This window comes from Lissotriton vulgaris, chromosome 10 (assembly GCF_964263255.1).
Source record: "Lissotriton vulgaris chromosome 10, aLisVul1.2, whole genome shotgun sequence".
Classification (NCBI taxonomy): domain Eukaryota; kingdom Metazoa; phylum Chordata; class Amphibia; order Caudata; family Salamandridae; genus Lissotriton; species Lissotriton vulgaris.
The window spans coordinates 161,011,512-161,030,564 of record NC_141698.1 but is presented as its reverse complement, the minus strand read 5'-3'; the positions used below and the strand labels follow the sequence as shown (position 1 = coordinate 161,030,564).

The 19,053-nt window shown below is 46.0% G+C and overlaps 1 protein-coding gene across 3 annotated transcripts in view; it reads left to right on the top strand.

Annotated features, from left to right (window-relative positions):
- Nucleotides 1-19,053, top strand: part of VWA3A (von Willebrand factor A domain containing 3A) — a 544,099-nt gene that overhangs the window by 135,584 nt on the left and 389,462 nt on the right. For all 3 annotated transcript variants that reach the window (XM_086940772.1, XM_086940773.1, XM_086940771.1), the window contains one exon: nt 6,402-6,510. In XM_086940772.1, coding sequence (XP_086796898.1) covers nt 6,402-6,510 — 109 coding nt within the window. The remainder of the gene's footprint in view (nt 1-6,401; nt 6,511-19,053) is intronic.

Sequence of the window (19,053 nt, the reverse complement as noted above, 5' to 3'; positions counted from 1 at the left end):
AGGAAGTACAGAGGTTTTGGGAGGTCATCCTTTTGGACCTACAGACAGCCTCAGCAGCAGCCGCAAAACACCTTGTACAAGTCCTACAGGGGCAAGAACAGAGGTCGTCCACGAGGTCGTCAGCCCTCCTTCTCCTCCTCCTCTACCGCCCCCCCCTCTTACCACAGCAAAGCAGCCCTAGATCCACCATTCTGGATCATGTTGGTCCTATGGGGGGGTTGGCTTACCCATTTTCTGCAAGATTGGGAATCGGTCACTACAGACCTTTGGGTTCTCAATGTTGTAGAGAATGGGTATGCTCTTCCCTTTCGGGAATTCCCTCCAAATTACCCTCCTTGCCAAAGTGCTAGCTAGGAGGTCCACCTTCTTCTGCAGGAGGAAGTCTTAACTTTACTGAAAAAAGGTGCAATAGAGGTGGTTCCAGAGCGGGAAATGGATGCTACTCACGTTTTTTCCCGATTCCCAAAAAGGATGGCAGGTTACGTCCAATCCTGGAACTCAGGATCTTGAACCTTTTCCTGAAGCAGGAGAAGTTCAAGATGCTCACCCTTGTGTAGGTTCTTCAGGCACTGCAACAGGAGGACTGGATGGTGCTGATCGACTTGCAGGATGCATATTTTCATATCCAGACCCTGAAGTCGCACAGGAAGTATCTCCGTTTTACGGTAGGGTCGCAACACTATCAGTTTGCGGTTCTCCCGTTTGGACTTACTACTTCACCTTGAGTCTTCACCAAGGTGATGGCAGTGGTGGCAGCCCATCTCTGGAGGTCAGGGATTCCAGTTTTCCCCCATTTGAACGACTGGATAATCAAAGCAGAGTTGCCAGAGAAGGTGCTTCATCATCTGCAGGTTTCAACTTAGCTGTTGTACAAATTGGGTTTCTCGATAAATGTGCCCAAGTCTCACCTAGTGCCCTCTCAGCGCAACCTGTTCATAGGGGCGGTACTGGACACTACTGAGTGTCCAGCATTCGCACCTCCACAAAGGATTCTCGACATTCAGAAAATGATTCACTTGTTTTACAATGGAGCGGTCGTTCCAGTCCTGAAGGTCATTCGCCTACTCGGTCTGTTTGTTTCCTGTATTCTGTTGGTCAACCATGCACACTGGCACATGAGGGCCCTCCAGTGGTGCCTCCGCAGGCAGTGGTATCAGCACAACAGAAATCTCAGGGAGTCTGTGAGGATCTCCAAAGAAGCTGCAGCGGATCTGTCTTGGAGCGTGGAGGGCAATCTGTCTCTTCCATTTACCTCCATCGGTGGCCACAGTGATAACGGATGCCTTCACTCTAGGGTGGGGTGCTCATCTGGGGGATCTGGAGGTCAAAGAACTTTGGTCTCCAGAGGAAAGGTTGCTTCGCATCAACCTTCTGGAATTGCGGGTGATACGTTTGGCGCTCAAGGCCTTCCTCCCTTCCCTTTGGTGTCAGTCAGTCCAAGTCCTGACGGACAACACTACAACGATGTGGTATGTCAACAAGCAGTGGGGAGTGGGGTCGCATTGTCTCTGCAGAGAGGATCTGCGTCTCTGGTCCTGGGTTCAGGACCATCAGATTTGTCTGATAGCAAATCATCTGGCCGGAGTTCTGAGCGTGTGTGCAGACAGTCTCAGTCTGCAGTCCTCTGCCGACCACGAGTCGAGGATTTCTCCGGAGGTGGTTCGTCACGTCTTTCGGACGTGGGGAACTCCTCAGGTGGACCTGTTTGCCACCCACGAGAACTCTCCAGTCTCCAGTATCCGATGCAGGAATCTTTGGAGGACGCGTTTCAGTTGAGTTGGGACTCACAACTCCTTTACGCGTTTCCTCCTATACCCTTGATTCCTCGGGTTCTGAGGAAGATTCGCCAAGACCGGGCCCAAGTCATATTGATCGCCCCGGATTGGCCAAGAAGAGTGGTATACAGATCTTCTCCACCTCTCCTCGTGCCCTCTGCTCCGTCTCCCTCTCAGGGCAGACCTCCTCTTGCAGTCGCAGGGGCAGGTTCTACACCCCCACCTCCAGAGCTTACAACTTCATGCCTGGAGATTGAACGGGGCAACCTGAATTCTTTCTCTCTCCCGCCTGACGTGGTGGACGTTATTTTGTCCGTCAGACATCGTTCCACCAAGTCTATTTATTCTTATAGGTGGTCTAAATTTGTAGTTTGGTGTGGGGAGAATTCTATTGACCCTTTGAGGGCTCGCTTATCCAATATCCTTCAGTTTGCTCTTTCTCTAGCCCAGCAGGACTTTGCTGTGGCTACTGTGAAGGGCTATTTATCGGCTTTGTCAGCGTTCCTTTGCTTGCCGGATCAGCCGTCTTTGTTCAAGTCGCCCATTGTGTTAAGGTTCATTAAGAGCCTTACTAACAGGTTTCCGCCCACTCCTTTTATTGTGCCTCAATGGGACTTAAATCTTGTCTTAACCTACTTGATGGGTTCTCCCTTTGAGTCCTTGCTCAAGTGTCCCTTGAGACTTTTGTCCTTTAAGACAGTTTTTCTTGTAGCCATTACCTCAGCAAGGAGGGTTAGTGAGCTTCAAGCTCTAAGTTCGAAACCCCCGTTTTTGATCATTCATGCTGATGGAATGGTACTCAGGACCAGGGCTTCTTTTCTGCCTAAGGTGGTAACTCCCTTCCATCTGGGTCAGTCCATTACCCTTCCTACCTCTTATCCTCCCCCTCACCCTTCCAAGGAGGTGGAACGGCTTCACCTCTTGGACCCTAAAAGGGGGGTGAGTTTTTACCTTGATAGGCCTAAAGACTATCATGTGGATGACCAGCTCTTTGTGGGCTTTGCTGGCTGCAAGAAAGGCAGAGCGGTGCACAAGCGCACCCTTTCCAGATGTATTATCTTGTGCATCAACATCTGTTACTCCTTGGCTGGTAAGGATCCTCCAGAGGGTATAAGAGCTCACTCTACTAGAGCAAAGTCTTCAACATCTGCCTTGTCAGGAGGTGTTCCTGTAGAGGACATTTGTAGAGCGGCAACTTGGGCCTCCCTCCACACCTTTGCGAAGCATTACTGCTTAGATTCCGAGGTGAGGAGGGACGGTCATTTTGTGCGTTCCGTCCTGCAGGACTTTTTGGTATAGAAGGGTGGACACCCTCCTCCGGGAGTGGGGACTGCTGTGGGACTCTTTCACAAGGTGAGGAATCCACTGGCAGATGTATCCATCAGAAGAATAAGTTACTTACCTTTGGTAACGCTTTTACTGGTGGATACAGTATCTGCTTGTGGATTCCTCACTGACCCACCCGCCTCCCCGTTGTCCACCCTTGTATACCTACAATGTTGATGTTTTTTCTATCTGTTACTTTCAATGGAAGTGTTTAATTCTTATTGCTTTGCTGCATTGATTTCACACTGTGTGTGTTGTTTTGAATACTGTGTACTGTGTATACTGTACATATTTGTATTGGTCCGTCCGTGTGCCTCGAAGGCATGGAAAAAAGGGCGGAACTGACGTCATCACGCCGACGAGGCTCTCTTATGGCTCCGGTGACTTCAGCGGAGACACAAGCGGAGCCAGGCTTCTGTGACGTCGTCCTCGTCGGCCTGGAGAGCTACAAAAAATTTCCGAATGATGCTGGCGCAGGGGATATTCACAAGTTGAGGAATCCACAGGCAGATACTGTATCCACCAGAAAAAGCGTTACCGAAGGTAAGTAACTTGTTCGTCATACACAGAACTGGGTGAGGCGATTGGGAGGGTTAGTACATCTAAAGTGATTTAGTGGTCACAAACCATGCAATTCAGGTTTTTGTGAAGTGGCCGCAAACCCTGTCATTCAGGGTTTGCAACTGCAAAATCACTTTTTATTTCTGGCCGTAAGTTGCTCTGTTCTCATTTTCTCATAGAACTACTCATATGAACTGAGTAATTTGTTAAACCCAGCTCTTAAGCCAGCAGGAGGTCCATGAGCAGTAAATACCTGGTGCCATTCACACAGGGCACTGAGAACAATGAGATATTGTTAGGGGTAAGGCGAGATGCCCTGACTAAAATGAGAGGACACCCAACATTATAGTCTAGTACCAGACATAACCATCCATAGTAAAGGGATGAATGTGAAAACAGCCTAGAAATTGTTTAAAAATGTTTGCTGTTGCTATGAGAAATGTATTGATCTGGAGTACTATCAAGAAGGATACAAAGGACTGGTTACTCAGATTACTCAACTATGAAAAAATATTTTGGGATAAGAACGTACATGTCGCTGATTTGATATGTAGAAAATCAGTAAAGAGCAATAAAAAGGTGGTGCTAAGGGGAATGGCAACAGACAAGGGGACATTGGGGTTCGATATCCAAGATGAGAGCATGAACATAGAAAAAGGCCAGGAGAAGTTGGGGAAGATAGAAGGCCAGAAACATTGTGTGCAAACTAATGATCATGAATGATGCAGAAGTTCACTGATGGGCACAGACAGGCGTAGACTGTGTAGAGGGACATTGTGTACTTCTATTCATTTGCATTTGATGGCTGGAAGTCCTGATTTAATTGTTCTAGTAGATGCTTTAAACATGTGGGCCATAAAGTCTGGTCAGAGTTTACAATTAATAATTGAAACGTGTCTGGCCTCTTTCTTAGTGAGTTGGTCTCAGTAATCAAGCTGTGCCCTTCCTCCTCCGAGCCAGAACTCTGTGCTTCAAAGCTCCACCTTGTTCCATCTCCTTTTCAATGACAATCTGCTTCCACTGGCTGAGTTTCCCAAGGCACACAAGCTGATTTAACAGATGTGTATCAGTGCCAATCTGCTATGTGTGCAGCTGGATAAAGGAGTTGATAGAACAGCTTGAATGCATGATTGTCTCCCTGACAAAGTGAACTTTGGTTGTCCTCAAATGATTCGAAGATTGGAATCCTTTGGTTAGGTCCTTCATCTGGTATAGCATCTCTGGGCCTGCTGACTTAGCCTGTATTGAAACCCTGACACACATTAAGGCCAAGCCTTTCCTGTGTAAAAACAAGAAAGTCACAGAAGATGTGACTCACAGCTTTGGAAAGTAGACAGTATGCTGTCTTTGTTGGGAACAACTGAGAGAGGAGCTTCTGTGAGAGTAGCGATCCTGTCTACGCTAATATCTTTCAATGCAATCTTTGCTGGGATTGCTGCATATTTTCTTCAGATATTAAGACCAATGCTTTGCAATTGTCTTAAAGCACCACCAGGATGTCACACCAAATAGGCTCTAGAAAAGTTTGTATTTACTTTTTATACCATGAATTCCATGATCCAGTAGCTCCTCTGCTTCATATGACACAAGAAACATACCTGTTCTAAGACAGTTGCCTTCATACCATAACATTTCAAAACTAACACAGAACACCTTCTGGACCATACATTTACATCTTTCCCTTTCTGCAACCCAGCCAATTACAGCCACATTAACATCAATGAAAACAGTCAACAATAACAGAGGCACCAAACAGTGCTTCAAAGCCTAATTTAGGAAGTTTACCGAATACCTGTTGGGCAACCTACGTTGGTCATAGATGGCAAGTACAAGTCTTCCACCACATGACCTGGAAGGGAAGGTGGCGTGGACTTAGGTTATGCTATGCTGCAGTGTATGAGGTTAAACTTTAGCAAATAAAAGGTTTGTGTATTTTGGAATCTGCCGTTACTGTTGTGTGTCAGTTATGTCACATGCAGATGTCTCATATATTCCGTCTTGTCATGACTGTGACCAGCTATGAAAATCATACGGCTCTCACTGTCATGGCATAATCTGCGACTGCATGTATGTAATGTGTGAACAGGGATGTGTGTGTGTGTTTGTGTGTGTATTTGCCTCATAATGTGTCTTCAGGGTGGTGTTTGTGTGTCTGTGCAGGATGTACGAATAGAGCTGTGCGTGTGACGTGGTGTGCAGGTGCATGATGTGTGAGTATACTTGTGTATGTGTGCCTGCCTGCTGGATATGTCTGCAGGTAAGTCTGCTAGTTGGGCACCCATGTGTGTCTGCTGGATGTCGGTTTGCATGGAGCTGCTGTATGTGTTGTCAGCTGGTTGCATGCTTCTCTGATACTTTTTAGTGATGACCTACATACAGATTGTGAAGACTAGTAGGAACAGGGTATACTAGAGAATGGGTATGAGGCATAAAAGCTGCCTTTTACGTATGGCAAGTCATATCCTTACACTGGCCGTGTCTGCAGAGCCGTCAAAATATTTAGAACAGACCAGCCAGAACATCTCTGCCCAGCAGGTACCACACCCAGCACACACTAGGTTGTAAAGAACAGGGCCCAAGTAGCAAACTATAAAGAGAATCAAGGAACCTTGACAACAATAGTGTCTACTATCATAGTAGATTTAATTTCTTATTAAATAGAATATAATGATAATGTACAAGCAAACAAAAAATGCAGGTATTGGAGGAGAGATTTAATGTTCCTTAATTTTTCATCAGTCCAGATCAACCTGCAGAGATTCTGTCTGATTTCATTGAACAAAGTACTATTGCAAAACCCCTTCACATCCATACAGTTGCATTTGAATGTTGCAGCCATCGAGCTCAGGTTAGTGGTTATTTTCTCCTCCCTAAATTTCTGTCCTGTTCGCCTTCCCTCTCTTTGCTTAGCAGTCCTTTGCCTTCTTCACCTTATCATGCTATGTCCATTGCTGTTCTTTTTCGAACTCTTCTGTATTCTAGTTAGCTACAAGTGTTAGCTGTTGATTTTCCATTGAAACATTGTTTTTCATCAAAATCACTTTCATCTGTTGAACATGTAGTGGCTATTGAAAATTTGCCTTTTCTGCATGATCACCCTAAATTTCTCACCTTTGTTGAAGCTTATTTTTGTTGCTTGCTTTAGAACTGTGTGCACGTTATCCTCTGTTAACCAGTAGTAAAGTGCCTGTGGTCCCTATTTTAACATTGTAGAATTGATACACTCCTAATTAGTATATCTAACTTGCCTATAAGTCCTTAGTATATTCAACAACGTGTACTCAGGGCTTAGGTAAATGCCACTAGTGGAATGCAGCACCTATTTTGCTATCCATTACAGTAGGAGTGCAAACATGGCTTCAGGCCTACCATAATAGCCTGACTGTAGCAATGTAAAAACTGCAATTCAGCCAGTCAAAAAAAACTCTTTGACAGGTCAAAACCTTTCTTTTAAATATTAACAAGACACCTCTATGTAGGCCTTGTAGCTCACAAGGTAGGATGAGTGGTTTTTAAAAGTAGGACCTGTAGCAGTTCAAGTTAACATGTTCTTACAGTGACTTGCACCTAAAAGCTATTTTCACTGTAGGAAGGCTGGTTAGCCCATACGGAAACACCAGAAAGTGATATCAAATACTAACACCCCACCCCAGAAATTGGTACCAGCTATAGAAATAATTGAACAACTTTTTCTGATCATTATTGTGAGAAGTTGGCCTGCTATATGATGTCCACTAATTAAAGTGGGCAACTTGCACCAGTCCAAACGACCCTTATGATGTATGAGGTCAGAGATAACCTTTAGAAAGCTATTCTAGTGGTAGCTGTGGAGAGCAGCCTTCAGGCTTAATCTTGAAGGAATGTAAAGCAGCTTGTTTTACCAGAATATCACCTCCTGAATTAATCAAATGAAAGGAGAACCACACAGTCGTTATATAAAATATGTATTTATTAATATAACACTCTCTACTATCCTCTACATTAGGATAGAACACAAAGCACACAATATGAGATCAATAGAATGGTTGTAAGTCGCACAATACACACTGGGCTCCAGGGGGAGACCAAACCATATACTAAAATAGTGGTATAACAACCACGACTCGGGTCAAAACAAGGTCTGGAGCAGGTAGAATCACTGGACCCATAGGAACCATCCCACGTGAGTAGAAGGGGACCCCACGGAGGACGTGTGCAGTGTGCTAACACGACCGCGGGCTCCGTACAATTCTATGGGGAAGTCGAGGTTGACATTTTACAGTTTAAGGACCCTCTAGGAGGACTTTGGGCAAACCCTTTGGAACTTAAGAGGTTGGAGATCCACCCCACCCGTGGATACCATAGTACCCGGTTTACCTTTCCCAGAGGAGCCGGGTGCATAGGTCTGGAGTGGTGTCGGAAACCGTTGTCGTTCTCAATGGAGATCTGTGAAGAAGTACTGCTGCCGTTAAAGTGAAAAGGGTCCGGTGGAATCCAAGCCTGGATTCTGAAAGAGAGGAACCTGAAAGCGGAGGGGACAGAGTCTGAGTCACTTCAGTGTGACCAGGGGCTTGGTAGACGAATGCCCACTGATGTCGGGTGCTTCAGGTGCGAAGAAGGCATTCTTGACTCTGCAGCCACGAGGACCAAAAGACGTCAACAATGACCAGGAGCCAGTTGCGAGCTATCCCACGAAGGATGTCGAGTGCTATGGGGTTGGTGTCCGGCTGTAGCACCAACAAGCCTTGGCAAAAGCGACCCATGCAGGAAGGTCAAGCAGGTTACGGTGTGGACCAGCAAGGTCCAGGGGACTCACCAAACAATGGTGAGTCAGGGCACGTCTAGATCAACCAGGAAAGCCCAACAAAAATCAAGATGACCCTAAGGTGGACCCACAAGTCGAATGATCAAGAGTCGCGAGGGGACCTAGAGCTAGATTGCAAAATACCAGCTCATGGAGCACTTGGTGCGAGGAGGCCGGACTTCTTTGGTACAACCACTGCTCAGAGGCAGGACTACACGGAGTCCAATGCAAAGCTTGAGAATCGCCAACAAGCATATGCAACTGCAAATAGACGCGGTGCACAGGGGTTCGGGTTATGCAGTCACCAAGAGGGATATTGACTTCAATCTTGCTGAGAGGGCATATCACCCCCAGGGACCTTCGTAACCCACCTCCTATTTTGCTGAAATTTTCGGAGTCTGCAGGAGCTCAGGAGCAGCAGACTGGTCAGCTTCGTTGAGGAGCCTGCGAATGCAGGGGAGTGATTCTTTCACCCCAAGGGAGATTCTTCAGTTGTCCTTATTGCACCACAGGTCCTGCACAGAGCCTATATGGAGCAAGGGGATATACAAAGCTTTAGACTGAGAGGGGGTCAAAGTCGGGCCCAGTTGAAGTCTAGAGTGTCCAGATGGTCGAAGGTCAGTGGTTTCTTCTTGTAGAATCTTGTCCACGTAAAATCTTAAGTCTTACAGCCAGGAAAGCCCTTTTGTACCCACGGTAGATGGTTGGATAGATTCAGGGGACCCTCCAAGGGGAGGGGCAGAGGGCAAGACAGATGGAAGGTTATTTCCATGTCCTTTGTCCAGTTTCGCGCCAGAGCAGGAGCCAACGGCTCCCAGAACTGGTTTGAGCTGGACTATGCACAGGGACACCAAATGTGCCCCAGGTGCAGACTTTCAGACTTGTAGTTCCATTTTGCAGGGCCTCTCATGGGTGGCATAATACATGCTTCAGCCCATGTGAGGCCTCTGGGGTACCTATGCCCTGTGTACATGGATACCATATACTAGGGACTTATAAGGGTACCCCAGTATTCAATCTGGAGTGTATCAAAGTACAGACATGACAATTTAAAGGAGAAAGCAGATAGACTGTGGTCCTGGTTAGCAGGATCCTAGCCAGACTAGTCAAAAACAGTGCAACATCAAGTAAAAAGTGGAGGTAACCATAAGAAGCAGATCCTACTTTCCTACACAACCCCCCCCCCCCAAATGAAAGGAGATAAGACTAACCTTGACCAGTTGAGTCTTCATTTTCTAAGTCGAAATATCTGGAGAGTCCATCTGCATTGGCATGGTTATTCCCAGGACTGTGTTCCCCTGTATAGTCCATCCCCTGTAGAGAAATGGACTACCTCAAAAGTTTGGGGTTTTCACCCTTTATCTGTTTTAGCCATAAGAGGGGCTTATGGTCTGTCTGAACAATGAATGAATGAAGTATGGCCTCAGCTTCTTCAAAGCCCAAACCACAGCAAAGGCGTCCCTCTCAATAGCTGATCAATGTTTCCTTCTGGGGGTCAGCCTTCTGCTTATAAAAGCTACTGGCTGATCCTGACCCTCTTCATTCAGTTTTGATAACACCGCCCCTACCCCCAAATCAGATGCATCAGTTTGAACAATGAATTGTTTGGAATAATTGTGACTTTGCAGAATGGGGGTAGTGCACATGGCCTCCTTCAGGTCATCAAATGCCTTTGGACAGCTAACTGTCCACCGAACCTTCTTAGGCATTCTATTAGAGGTCAGATCATTTTAGGGGGTCACTATAGATCCATATCCCTTAACAAACCTCCTGTAATACCCAGTCAGGCCCAAGAAAGCTCTGACCTAGGTAGTTGGAGCAACCCAGTCCACGATGGTCTAGATTTTGCTCTGCAATGGTTGAACCTGGCCTCCACCCACAAGGTTGCCCAGGTAACCAACCTTACGTTGCCCTATTTGGCACGTAGTGGCCTTGATAGTGAGGCTGGCCTTTTGCAGGGGCTCCGAAACATTTCTTCGGGGGACCAGGCGATCCTCCCAGGTGGAACCAAAGACAGCAATATTTTCAAGATAAGCTGCACTATAGTCTTCCAGGCAAGTGAGATCTTTATTCACCAACCTTTGAAATGTGGCAGGTGCATTTTTCAAACCAAAGTGCATCACATTAAATTGATAACGCCCACTAGGGGTTGAAAATGCTGTCTTGGGTTTGGCATCCTCAGATAGTCTGATTTGCCAATATCCAGCAGTGAGGTCAAATGTGCTCAAGAACTTGGTTAAGGCCAAAGTATCAATGAGCTCATATGCCCTAGGAATAGGGTGAGCATCAGACCTAGTGACTGCATTGAGCACCCTGTTGCCCCCAATTTTTCTTTTACTACCCTGGGTATGAGGTTTGGGTACCAGGACCACTTGTCTAGCCCAAGGGCTATCTTGGGGTTCAATGACTCCCAATTGCAGCATCTTTTGGACCTCAGTCCTGATGCAGTCCCTGACATGGTTAGGTTGCCTGTACATCTTATTTTTAACAGGCAGACTTTCACCTGTGTCCACATCATGGGTATTCCAAGTGGTCTGACTAGGAGTCAGGGAAAACATATGTCTGTACTGACTGAGGACCTTCCTGCAATTAGTCTGTTGTTGCTCAGTGAGGCTGCCTGCCAAGTACACATCATCAACTGAGCCATCATCAGGGATCTGTGAGAGGAGGTCAGGGAGTGGGTCTTCCTCCTGTCCCCATCAGTAGCCATGAGCAAGCCCATGTCTGTCCTATCAAAATATGGCTTGAGCCTGTTCACATGGAGCACACTGTGGGGGATCCAGGGAGGTCCAAGGTCCACCAGGTAGATGACCTCTCCCTTCTGCTTAAGAATGGTATGGGGTCCACTCAACCTGTCCTGGAGAACTGCTGGGGCCACAGGCTCCAACACCCATACCTTCTGTCGTGGCTGATACACAGTCAGTACAGCCTTTTGGTCATGCCAAGCTTTCTATAATTCTTGGCTTGCCACAAGGTTTTTACTTGCCTTCTTCATATACTCAGCCATCCTTGAGTGGAGACCAAGTATATAGTCCACTATGTCTTGCTTAGGTGGTTTGAGAGGCAACTCCCATCTCTCCTTAACTAAACACAAGGGACCTCTAACTGGATGTCCAAACAAGTTCAAAATGGCTGTAGCCAACTCCCTTCTGTGGAACCTCTGTAGGCATAGAGAAGGCAGGGCAACAGGACATCCCAATTTCTCCTAAGCTTTTCTGGGAGGCCCATGATCATGCCCTTCAGTGTTTTGTTGAACCTTTCAACTAACCCATTGCATTGTGGGTGATAGGGTGTGGTAAATTTGTAATTTACTTCACACTCCTTCCACATAGCAGTAATTTAACTTGTACCTCTGTCAGTTATGACCTCCTTAGGGAAACCCACTATGGAAAATATTCCCAGGAGTGTGCTGGCCACCACAGGAGCTATGGTGCTTCAAAAGGGAAATGCCTCCAAAAACCCAGTGGCCTGGTCCACCACCACTAGTATAGAGCTGTGCCCAGATGCAGTTGGACGGTTCATGGGACCAATTATGTCAATCCCAACCCTTTCAAAGGGAACCCTCACCACAGGTAGTGGTATAAGGGGGGCCTTTGTGGTACCACCTGACTTACCACTGGCTTGACAGGTGGTACAAGAGCGACAAACCTCCTTTGTGTCCTCTGACATGTGAGGTCAGTGAAAGTGGGGGACAAGCCTGTCCCAAGTCTTACTTTGGCCTAGGTGTCCTGCTAAAGGGATATCATGTGCCACTGTCAGTAGGAAGCCCCTAAACTTCAGAGGTATGACCAACCTCCTGATGGCACCAAGCGTGGGGTCTCTACCCCCTGAGTAAAGGAGTCCTTTATCCCAGTAGTTCTAAGGATTCCTTATCTAGGGCCAACTCCTCTTGCCTGAGCCTAAGCTTGACTTTCTCAAGCTCTAGAAATTAGCACTGTCTGTTATAAGAGTTATCTCTTTTATGAGATATGGAGGTCCCTAAAGACTGTCCTGAATGGTTAGATTCTACAGAGGGAGATCTAGATCTCCTTGGTAAACACTGCCCTCTTCCAGGAGGAGTAAGGAGTAGGGGGTGGGCTTAATTTGCGTAAGGGACTTACGCGGAGAGGCATTGAGATGGAACCAATCTCCGCACTCCGCATAGTTCCGTTAAACGCACTGCCCGCCTCCCGCCTGCCTCCCGCCTTCAGTATTAAATAACCTTAAAAAGCAATAAATAACATTTAAAATAAACTCACCTTCCTCGCCAGGAATGCGCATGCGCAGGCTCCCATGCATGCACAGTTCCCAGAAGAAGGCGCAATGGAGACGGATGGAAGCCCGGGTCGCCGCCGATAAGGTACGGTTATTTTAAATGTTATTTATTGCTTTTTACGGTTATTTAATACTGCGGGCGGGAGGCGGGCTGGCGGCGGGCGAGAGGCCAACTTCCGTTGCGCCCCGAGTGTGCGGAGATTTGCCTTGTTTCTCCGCCTACATTGCGAAAGGCTGAAGGGACATATCTCCGCACATTCCATGGGCAATACGGAGTTGTCCACCCACCCCTAGTAAAGAGAGGGCCACTGGGGCCTTCTGCACCCTCTTCCTGAAGATCTGAGTTGTCCAGGTGGGGATCATCTTGATCCTCCTAGCCAGGGTTTGATTCTAGGTCAAAAAAAGGTTTCAGCTTCTGTCCTGTCCTCGTTCCCTGCCCCACCCCCTCTTTCTACCTCATCAGACCCTTGGGTCTTCCTAAGGTCATCTAAGAGTAACACCTCAATGAGATGTTGGGTGTTGGCATTTCTCCCTGTCTTCAGATTCCTAGCAACACACATGGCTTTTAATTCCTGCAATCCAACACCATTGTACCTAGAAAGCAGAGAGCCCCTGGATTCTCCTTTAGACGACATAACTAGTGTGGTGTGGTGTATGCACCTACCTAACCTAGTGGGAACTAAACTCTCTTAAGTTGGAGAAAGGGTGTGCTAGACCCTTAACTTAGCCAACCCTAAGTTCAGTAGAACTTACTTATTCTAATCTTTAAGTAGTATATGTGCCTAATACTTTAGTGTTTTTCAATTAATCAATCCAAAGAGATTTATCTGGTAAAAAAATGCAGGCTTGAATCCCAAACTCTGCACACCAATGTGAGAATTTGCCCTAGTATAAGAAGTCCACTACTTAAAGTGGACACCTTGCACCAGTCCTAACGACCCTTATGATGTATGAGGTCAAAGGTATCTTTAGAAATCTATCCTAGTGGTAGCGGTGGAGAGCAGCCTTCAGGCTTAATCTTGAAGGAATGTAAAACAGCTTGTTTTACTAGTCCATCAACCCCTGAATTAATCAAATGAAAGGAGAGCCACATAGTAGTTATATAAAAATATGAATGTATTAATATAACACTCCCTGCTATACTCTACATGAGGATAGAACACAAAGCACACAATACGAGCTCAATAGAACAGTTATAAGTAGCACAATACACAGTGGGGTCACGGGAGAGACCAAACCATATACTAAAATAGTGGTATAACAACCACAACTCGGATCAGGACAAGGTCTGGAGATGTAGAATCGCTGGAAACCACCCCAGGGGAGGAGATGGGACCCCACGGAGAACGGGTGCAGTGTGCTAACACAACCGCGGGCTCTGTACAATTCTATGGGGTAGTCGTGTTTGCAATTTTACAGTTTAAGGATCCTTCTAGGAGGACTTCAAGCAAACTCTTTGGAACTTAAGAGGTTGGAGAGCCACCCCCGTGGATAATGTAGTACCCGAGCTATCTATCCCAGAGGAGCCGGATGCATAGGTCTGGAATGGTGTCAGAAACTGCTGCCGTTCTCAGTGGAGGGTGTGAAGAAGTACTGCTGCTGTTAAAGTGAAAAGGGTCCGGTGGAATCCAAGCCTGGATTCTGGAAGAGAGGAACCTGAACGCAGAATGGACAGAGTCTGGGTCACTTCAGAGTGACCAGGGGCTCGGTAGACCAATGGCCACCGATGTTGGATGCTTCAGGTACGAAGAAGGGATGCTTGACTCTGCAGCCACGAGGACCAGGAGAAGTCGATGACGTCCAGGAGCCAGATGTGGGCTGTCCCACGAAGGATGTCAAGTACTGAGGGGTCAGTGTCCGATTGGATCACCAACAAGCCTTGGCAAAAGCCTGAGTTCTTTGGTGCAACTGCTGCTCAGGGTCAGGACTACACTGAGTCCAATGCACAAGCTCTGGAATCCCCAACAGGCATATGCTATTGCAAATAGACGCAGTGCAGAGGGGTTCAGGTTATGCAGTCCTCACGAGGGATACTGGCCTCAAACTTGCTAAGAGAGCAGATCAACCTCAGGGACCTTCGTATCCCACCTCCTGTGTTGCTGAAATCTTCAGAGTCTGCAGGAGCTCAGGAGAAGCAGACCGGTCAGTTGCGTTGAGGTGCCTGCAAATGCAGGGAGTGACTCCTTCACCCCAAGTGAGATTCCTCAGTTGTCCTTAGTGCACCACAGGTCCTGCATGGAGCCTTTATAGAGCATGACCCTTAAACCAGGTTGGGATTAGGGTACAAGGATAAAATAAACAAACAATATCCCACGAGGTATTAATGAGTAGACAGTTAGGGATGTATGCCAAAAGCATTACTAGCAAGGAAAAAGGAGACTCAATCGGTTTTTAGAAAGTGCTCATAGCATCATATATTTAAAATATAAACAAGATATACAATTATGGCAGCACTGTATAGAAGTAAATCAAGAAGCAACCCAAATTGCACTTGGTGCTCAGTGTGTACATGTGCCACAAGGTGGCGAAGCAAGTGACAATGGTGCACAGCAAAAACGGTGCAAGTGGTGTGAGTGAGCCACTGAGGGGAGTTGTGTCATTGATTGCGCTGTGTTGTTGACGACGTTTCGATCCGCTTTAGTTGGGATCGTCTTCAGGACGGGGTTGCGGTGAGTAAACGGTGCTGCGGGAGGGAAGGACAAAAGTAAGGGGGGTAGGGGATGGACAAAGGCAGAGCGCGCGGGAGTTACACGGAGAACTAGTCAAGGTAGCGCTATTACAAGTGGAGGTAAGGTCAGGTAATCGTAGTGGCCAGGGGTAGAGTGCGTTTGAGCCGGGTGTGTCGCGATGTGATACTAGGTGAACGCGTAGGTAACACAAGACGTGAGTATCTGGGGCATCGCTGGTCGGTGGTTCTAAGAAATAAAAAACAAGAGAACAGGGGTATAAACCACCTACAGTCCAAAGTCGTAGCCTTCAAAAATCACACATTTATCCAACTCAAAATGAACATGCTAAAGTCAAAAGGGTGCAAAGACTGCTATGGCGTAAGTGCTCATAAATTACAGTGAGAAGTACCTTCTGGCGTGGGGACCACACCAGCTAAAAGTGCCTCATTCATACTCGCGTTACCATGACGTGCAGAGTGCTGCATAAGTAGGTAAGACAGTAAAGTGAAATACTGCAAGTAGTTCCGCAAGACCTAAAGATCCCCTGCCATCCATGAAACCAAATAACGCTAGAGAAGACGGCTTCTAAATAGAAAAGTCCTGGAATAGACCGGTCACATGCAGAGATATACCCATGGTGAATGGAGTGTGCAATGCTTATTATACAATTGCTTGTGCAGCTATGCATACGTTAAAGTTTACAGCTGACAGTGCTGCTGCTTACTGAGGTGTCGCCGACCATTAAGTCACGAACCGCAGGAAATGAATACGGAAGGTGAATGACGTACCATTATAAACCTGCCTCAGCTCAACGCATCTTAAAGGCACAGTGCAAACGTGATAATTATATACCAACTAGCAAAATACTTAATAAAAAAATATTCGCAGAGACCTAGGTGTCATATTAATAAAGTGCAACACTCGTTTCCACTGATTATGAGAGAAAAGCTGCTCAAGAATGTAAACGTGCAGTGAGTGCAGAAACCAACTGCTTTCAATAAAGTTAGATTGAATCACTTGATGCACACACGGTTACCGTCAAAGAGTCCCAGAATAAACCCCTTCCAAGAACAGAATCCTTTCCAAGACTAGACGGGTTTAAATCAAGTTGTAGTCCAGATTCATACCATAATTGTAAACACTAGGAGAATCATGTATATACAAACCATCTTAGATTAGCCATAAAGTCCTTGAAAACAAGGAGAGGGGCTCAGAAAGTCCAAAGAGACAGAGCACCTATATTGGCAAGCAAATAAAAAGATTCCCTTTGGATTCACCAGTTTCAATTTACTCCATTCACTCATAATGCAGCTACTCGAATAAATGTTATGCTTGGAACACCTCCATAAGTAATACAGAGAAACAATGATTAAAAAGATATACATTTAATGAGACATCAAGATAAAAAAATCACAATTTCAGATCATTAAATAAAATACATCATAAAAACATATCACTGATTTCACTCTGGTTGTGAAAAGCTAACAAGTATTTCAATACATATATCCTACATAGAACAAAACTTAAATATACTATGACTTAAAAATTTGCATGGAAGGATCTTGGAGAAGGCAAATCAACTATGCCTTTGCAGGGTTAATTCGAGAAAGTTGTAAACATGGCACGGGGCAGTAAAATCTAGCCTTTGTGTTTCATGTCCCAATTCGATTTAACAGGAATATTAAGCGTTGACGTGTTTCGGTGGGCGCAACTTGATATTGCCACCTTCTTCAGGACTTGAATAATTACTGTGCCTACCTTAAGTTCAAAATGTATATCCTAGTTTGGCTCCTATCTTGTATTGAAAATCAGAGCCGGCTGTAAATTAACAAGGGCACATGCCTCAACATAGGTGCATGAAGGCGTTCAATAACCTTTGTGTAGAATAACACCTCTGGTATCCATATAAATTGGGTGACTGTCTTATTCTGTCACCCCTGGTAATTGATCAATAATCTTCTATCTTTGGCGCTCTTAAACCGGTCAGCCGCAAATAAACATTCAAATGTTGGCTTTTGTTGGCGCTTCGCTTCTAAAACGCAAATGCTGGGCTTGATAAGGTCCTGCAGCGTTATAATCCACTTTCATGCACCGTGTATCTTCGCCGGTGAAAGATGGGTGGTGTTGCAATGTACACAGTTCCTGCATTTTTGCATACCTTTGTGCTCTCTCATCACAAGTTCTTGTTCTTGTTTTTTAGATAACAATTCCTTCAGATTATGTGACCGCTGTATTGCAAAAGTAGTGTGTGGTGGAAACAAATGTTTAAAATCCGGCTCAGTCTGAATAATAATCCGATGTTTCATGATGATGGATTTTGCCAAGTTGGATTGCATTGAGTACTGCAACACGCAGATGATGGGGTTAGACTGCTTAGCTTTGTATCCCTATGGATGCGGAGGAACTAGGAGTTACCACCACCCACTAGCTTGTGCCAGGCATAAACGTGGCACCTCCAGGCACACACTTGAGCACACCTTCTGGACCTACAGAAGATCAGAAGGGGACTGCTGTTGGTGACCTGAGAGAAGCCCTGAAGAACTAAACCTGTACACCTGTTATAACCTGGCAAAAAGTGGACTTCAAGGTTCAGTTGGCTGACCTTCTGCATTGCTACATGGAAACCACATCCTGCAATAAAAATTCACATTTATAAAGCGCAAACAATCACCCGTAAGAGTCTCCAGGCGCTGGGGGCCGTCGGGAAGATTAAGCAAGCTATTTCCCAGAGTCACATGGTGCTGGGCGAATCTGCCGCCGGAGATCGAACCGTGATCCCCAGATTCCAGTGTCAGTCGCCCTGGCCGCAACACCACACCTCTCCCCGAGGCCCTTTCCTAGAGGTACACAGCTGACCAGTGGCTGTTGGGATGGACCCTGCTGTTGGCCTCTGTCTAGCTCTCTGTGAGTCTCTGAGTGCCTCTCCTTAGTTCCTGGGGGGAATAGAATTGTGGTTGTTTGGGACTTAAAAGACTAAAGTCAGAAGGTAAAATCTTTGACCAGGATGAACCTGGTTGGTGTACCGGAAAGTTGTGGTCAGCCTCAAATTGAGCTTGGGCCCGATCTGCCGTGACCATTGAATTTCATTGGCTAGTTGGCTTTTTTTGATGCTACTTGAACTTAAAACTTCTAAATTGTCCTCAATTTCTTACTCGGCTTGGGATTTTTTTTAACATTTTGACTTCATTACTGTTTCGGTACTGCATACATACTTTGCACATTGCCCTAAGTCAAACCTGTCTGCTCAGTACCACTGCTATCACAGGACTGAGCTCAGGTTAATTTAGTGACTTTGAAGGTTCACCCTGACAAGGGTTGAGATTATTCCTTGAAGTAAATAGTTACCCACCCCAAATAATAATCCAATTTCTTACACTTAATTTGAAGTTTCTTTTTTAAAAATGGCTTGCAGTTTATGGTATTTTCTTGTTCAATAGGAAGCATTCTCTAAAGTATTTTTTACACAGTATATTCATGTAGTGGATATTACAGTTGAAGACCAGCATTCCTTTAGGATATGGTCATTTGGAACCAAGGTTTTATGTTCTAAAGTTTCTCCACTACTCATGGTGTCCGTGCTAAATGTGGTACCAGTGTGGTAGTGGCAAGTGGACGCCTAAATAATCTGGACTGTCTTCCAGAGATCTTCATCATAGATACCTGACCATGTTGCAGTGTCATGCCA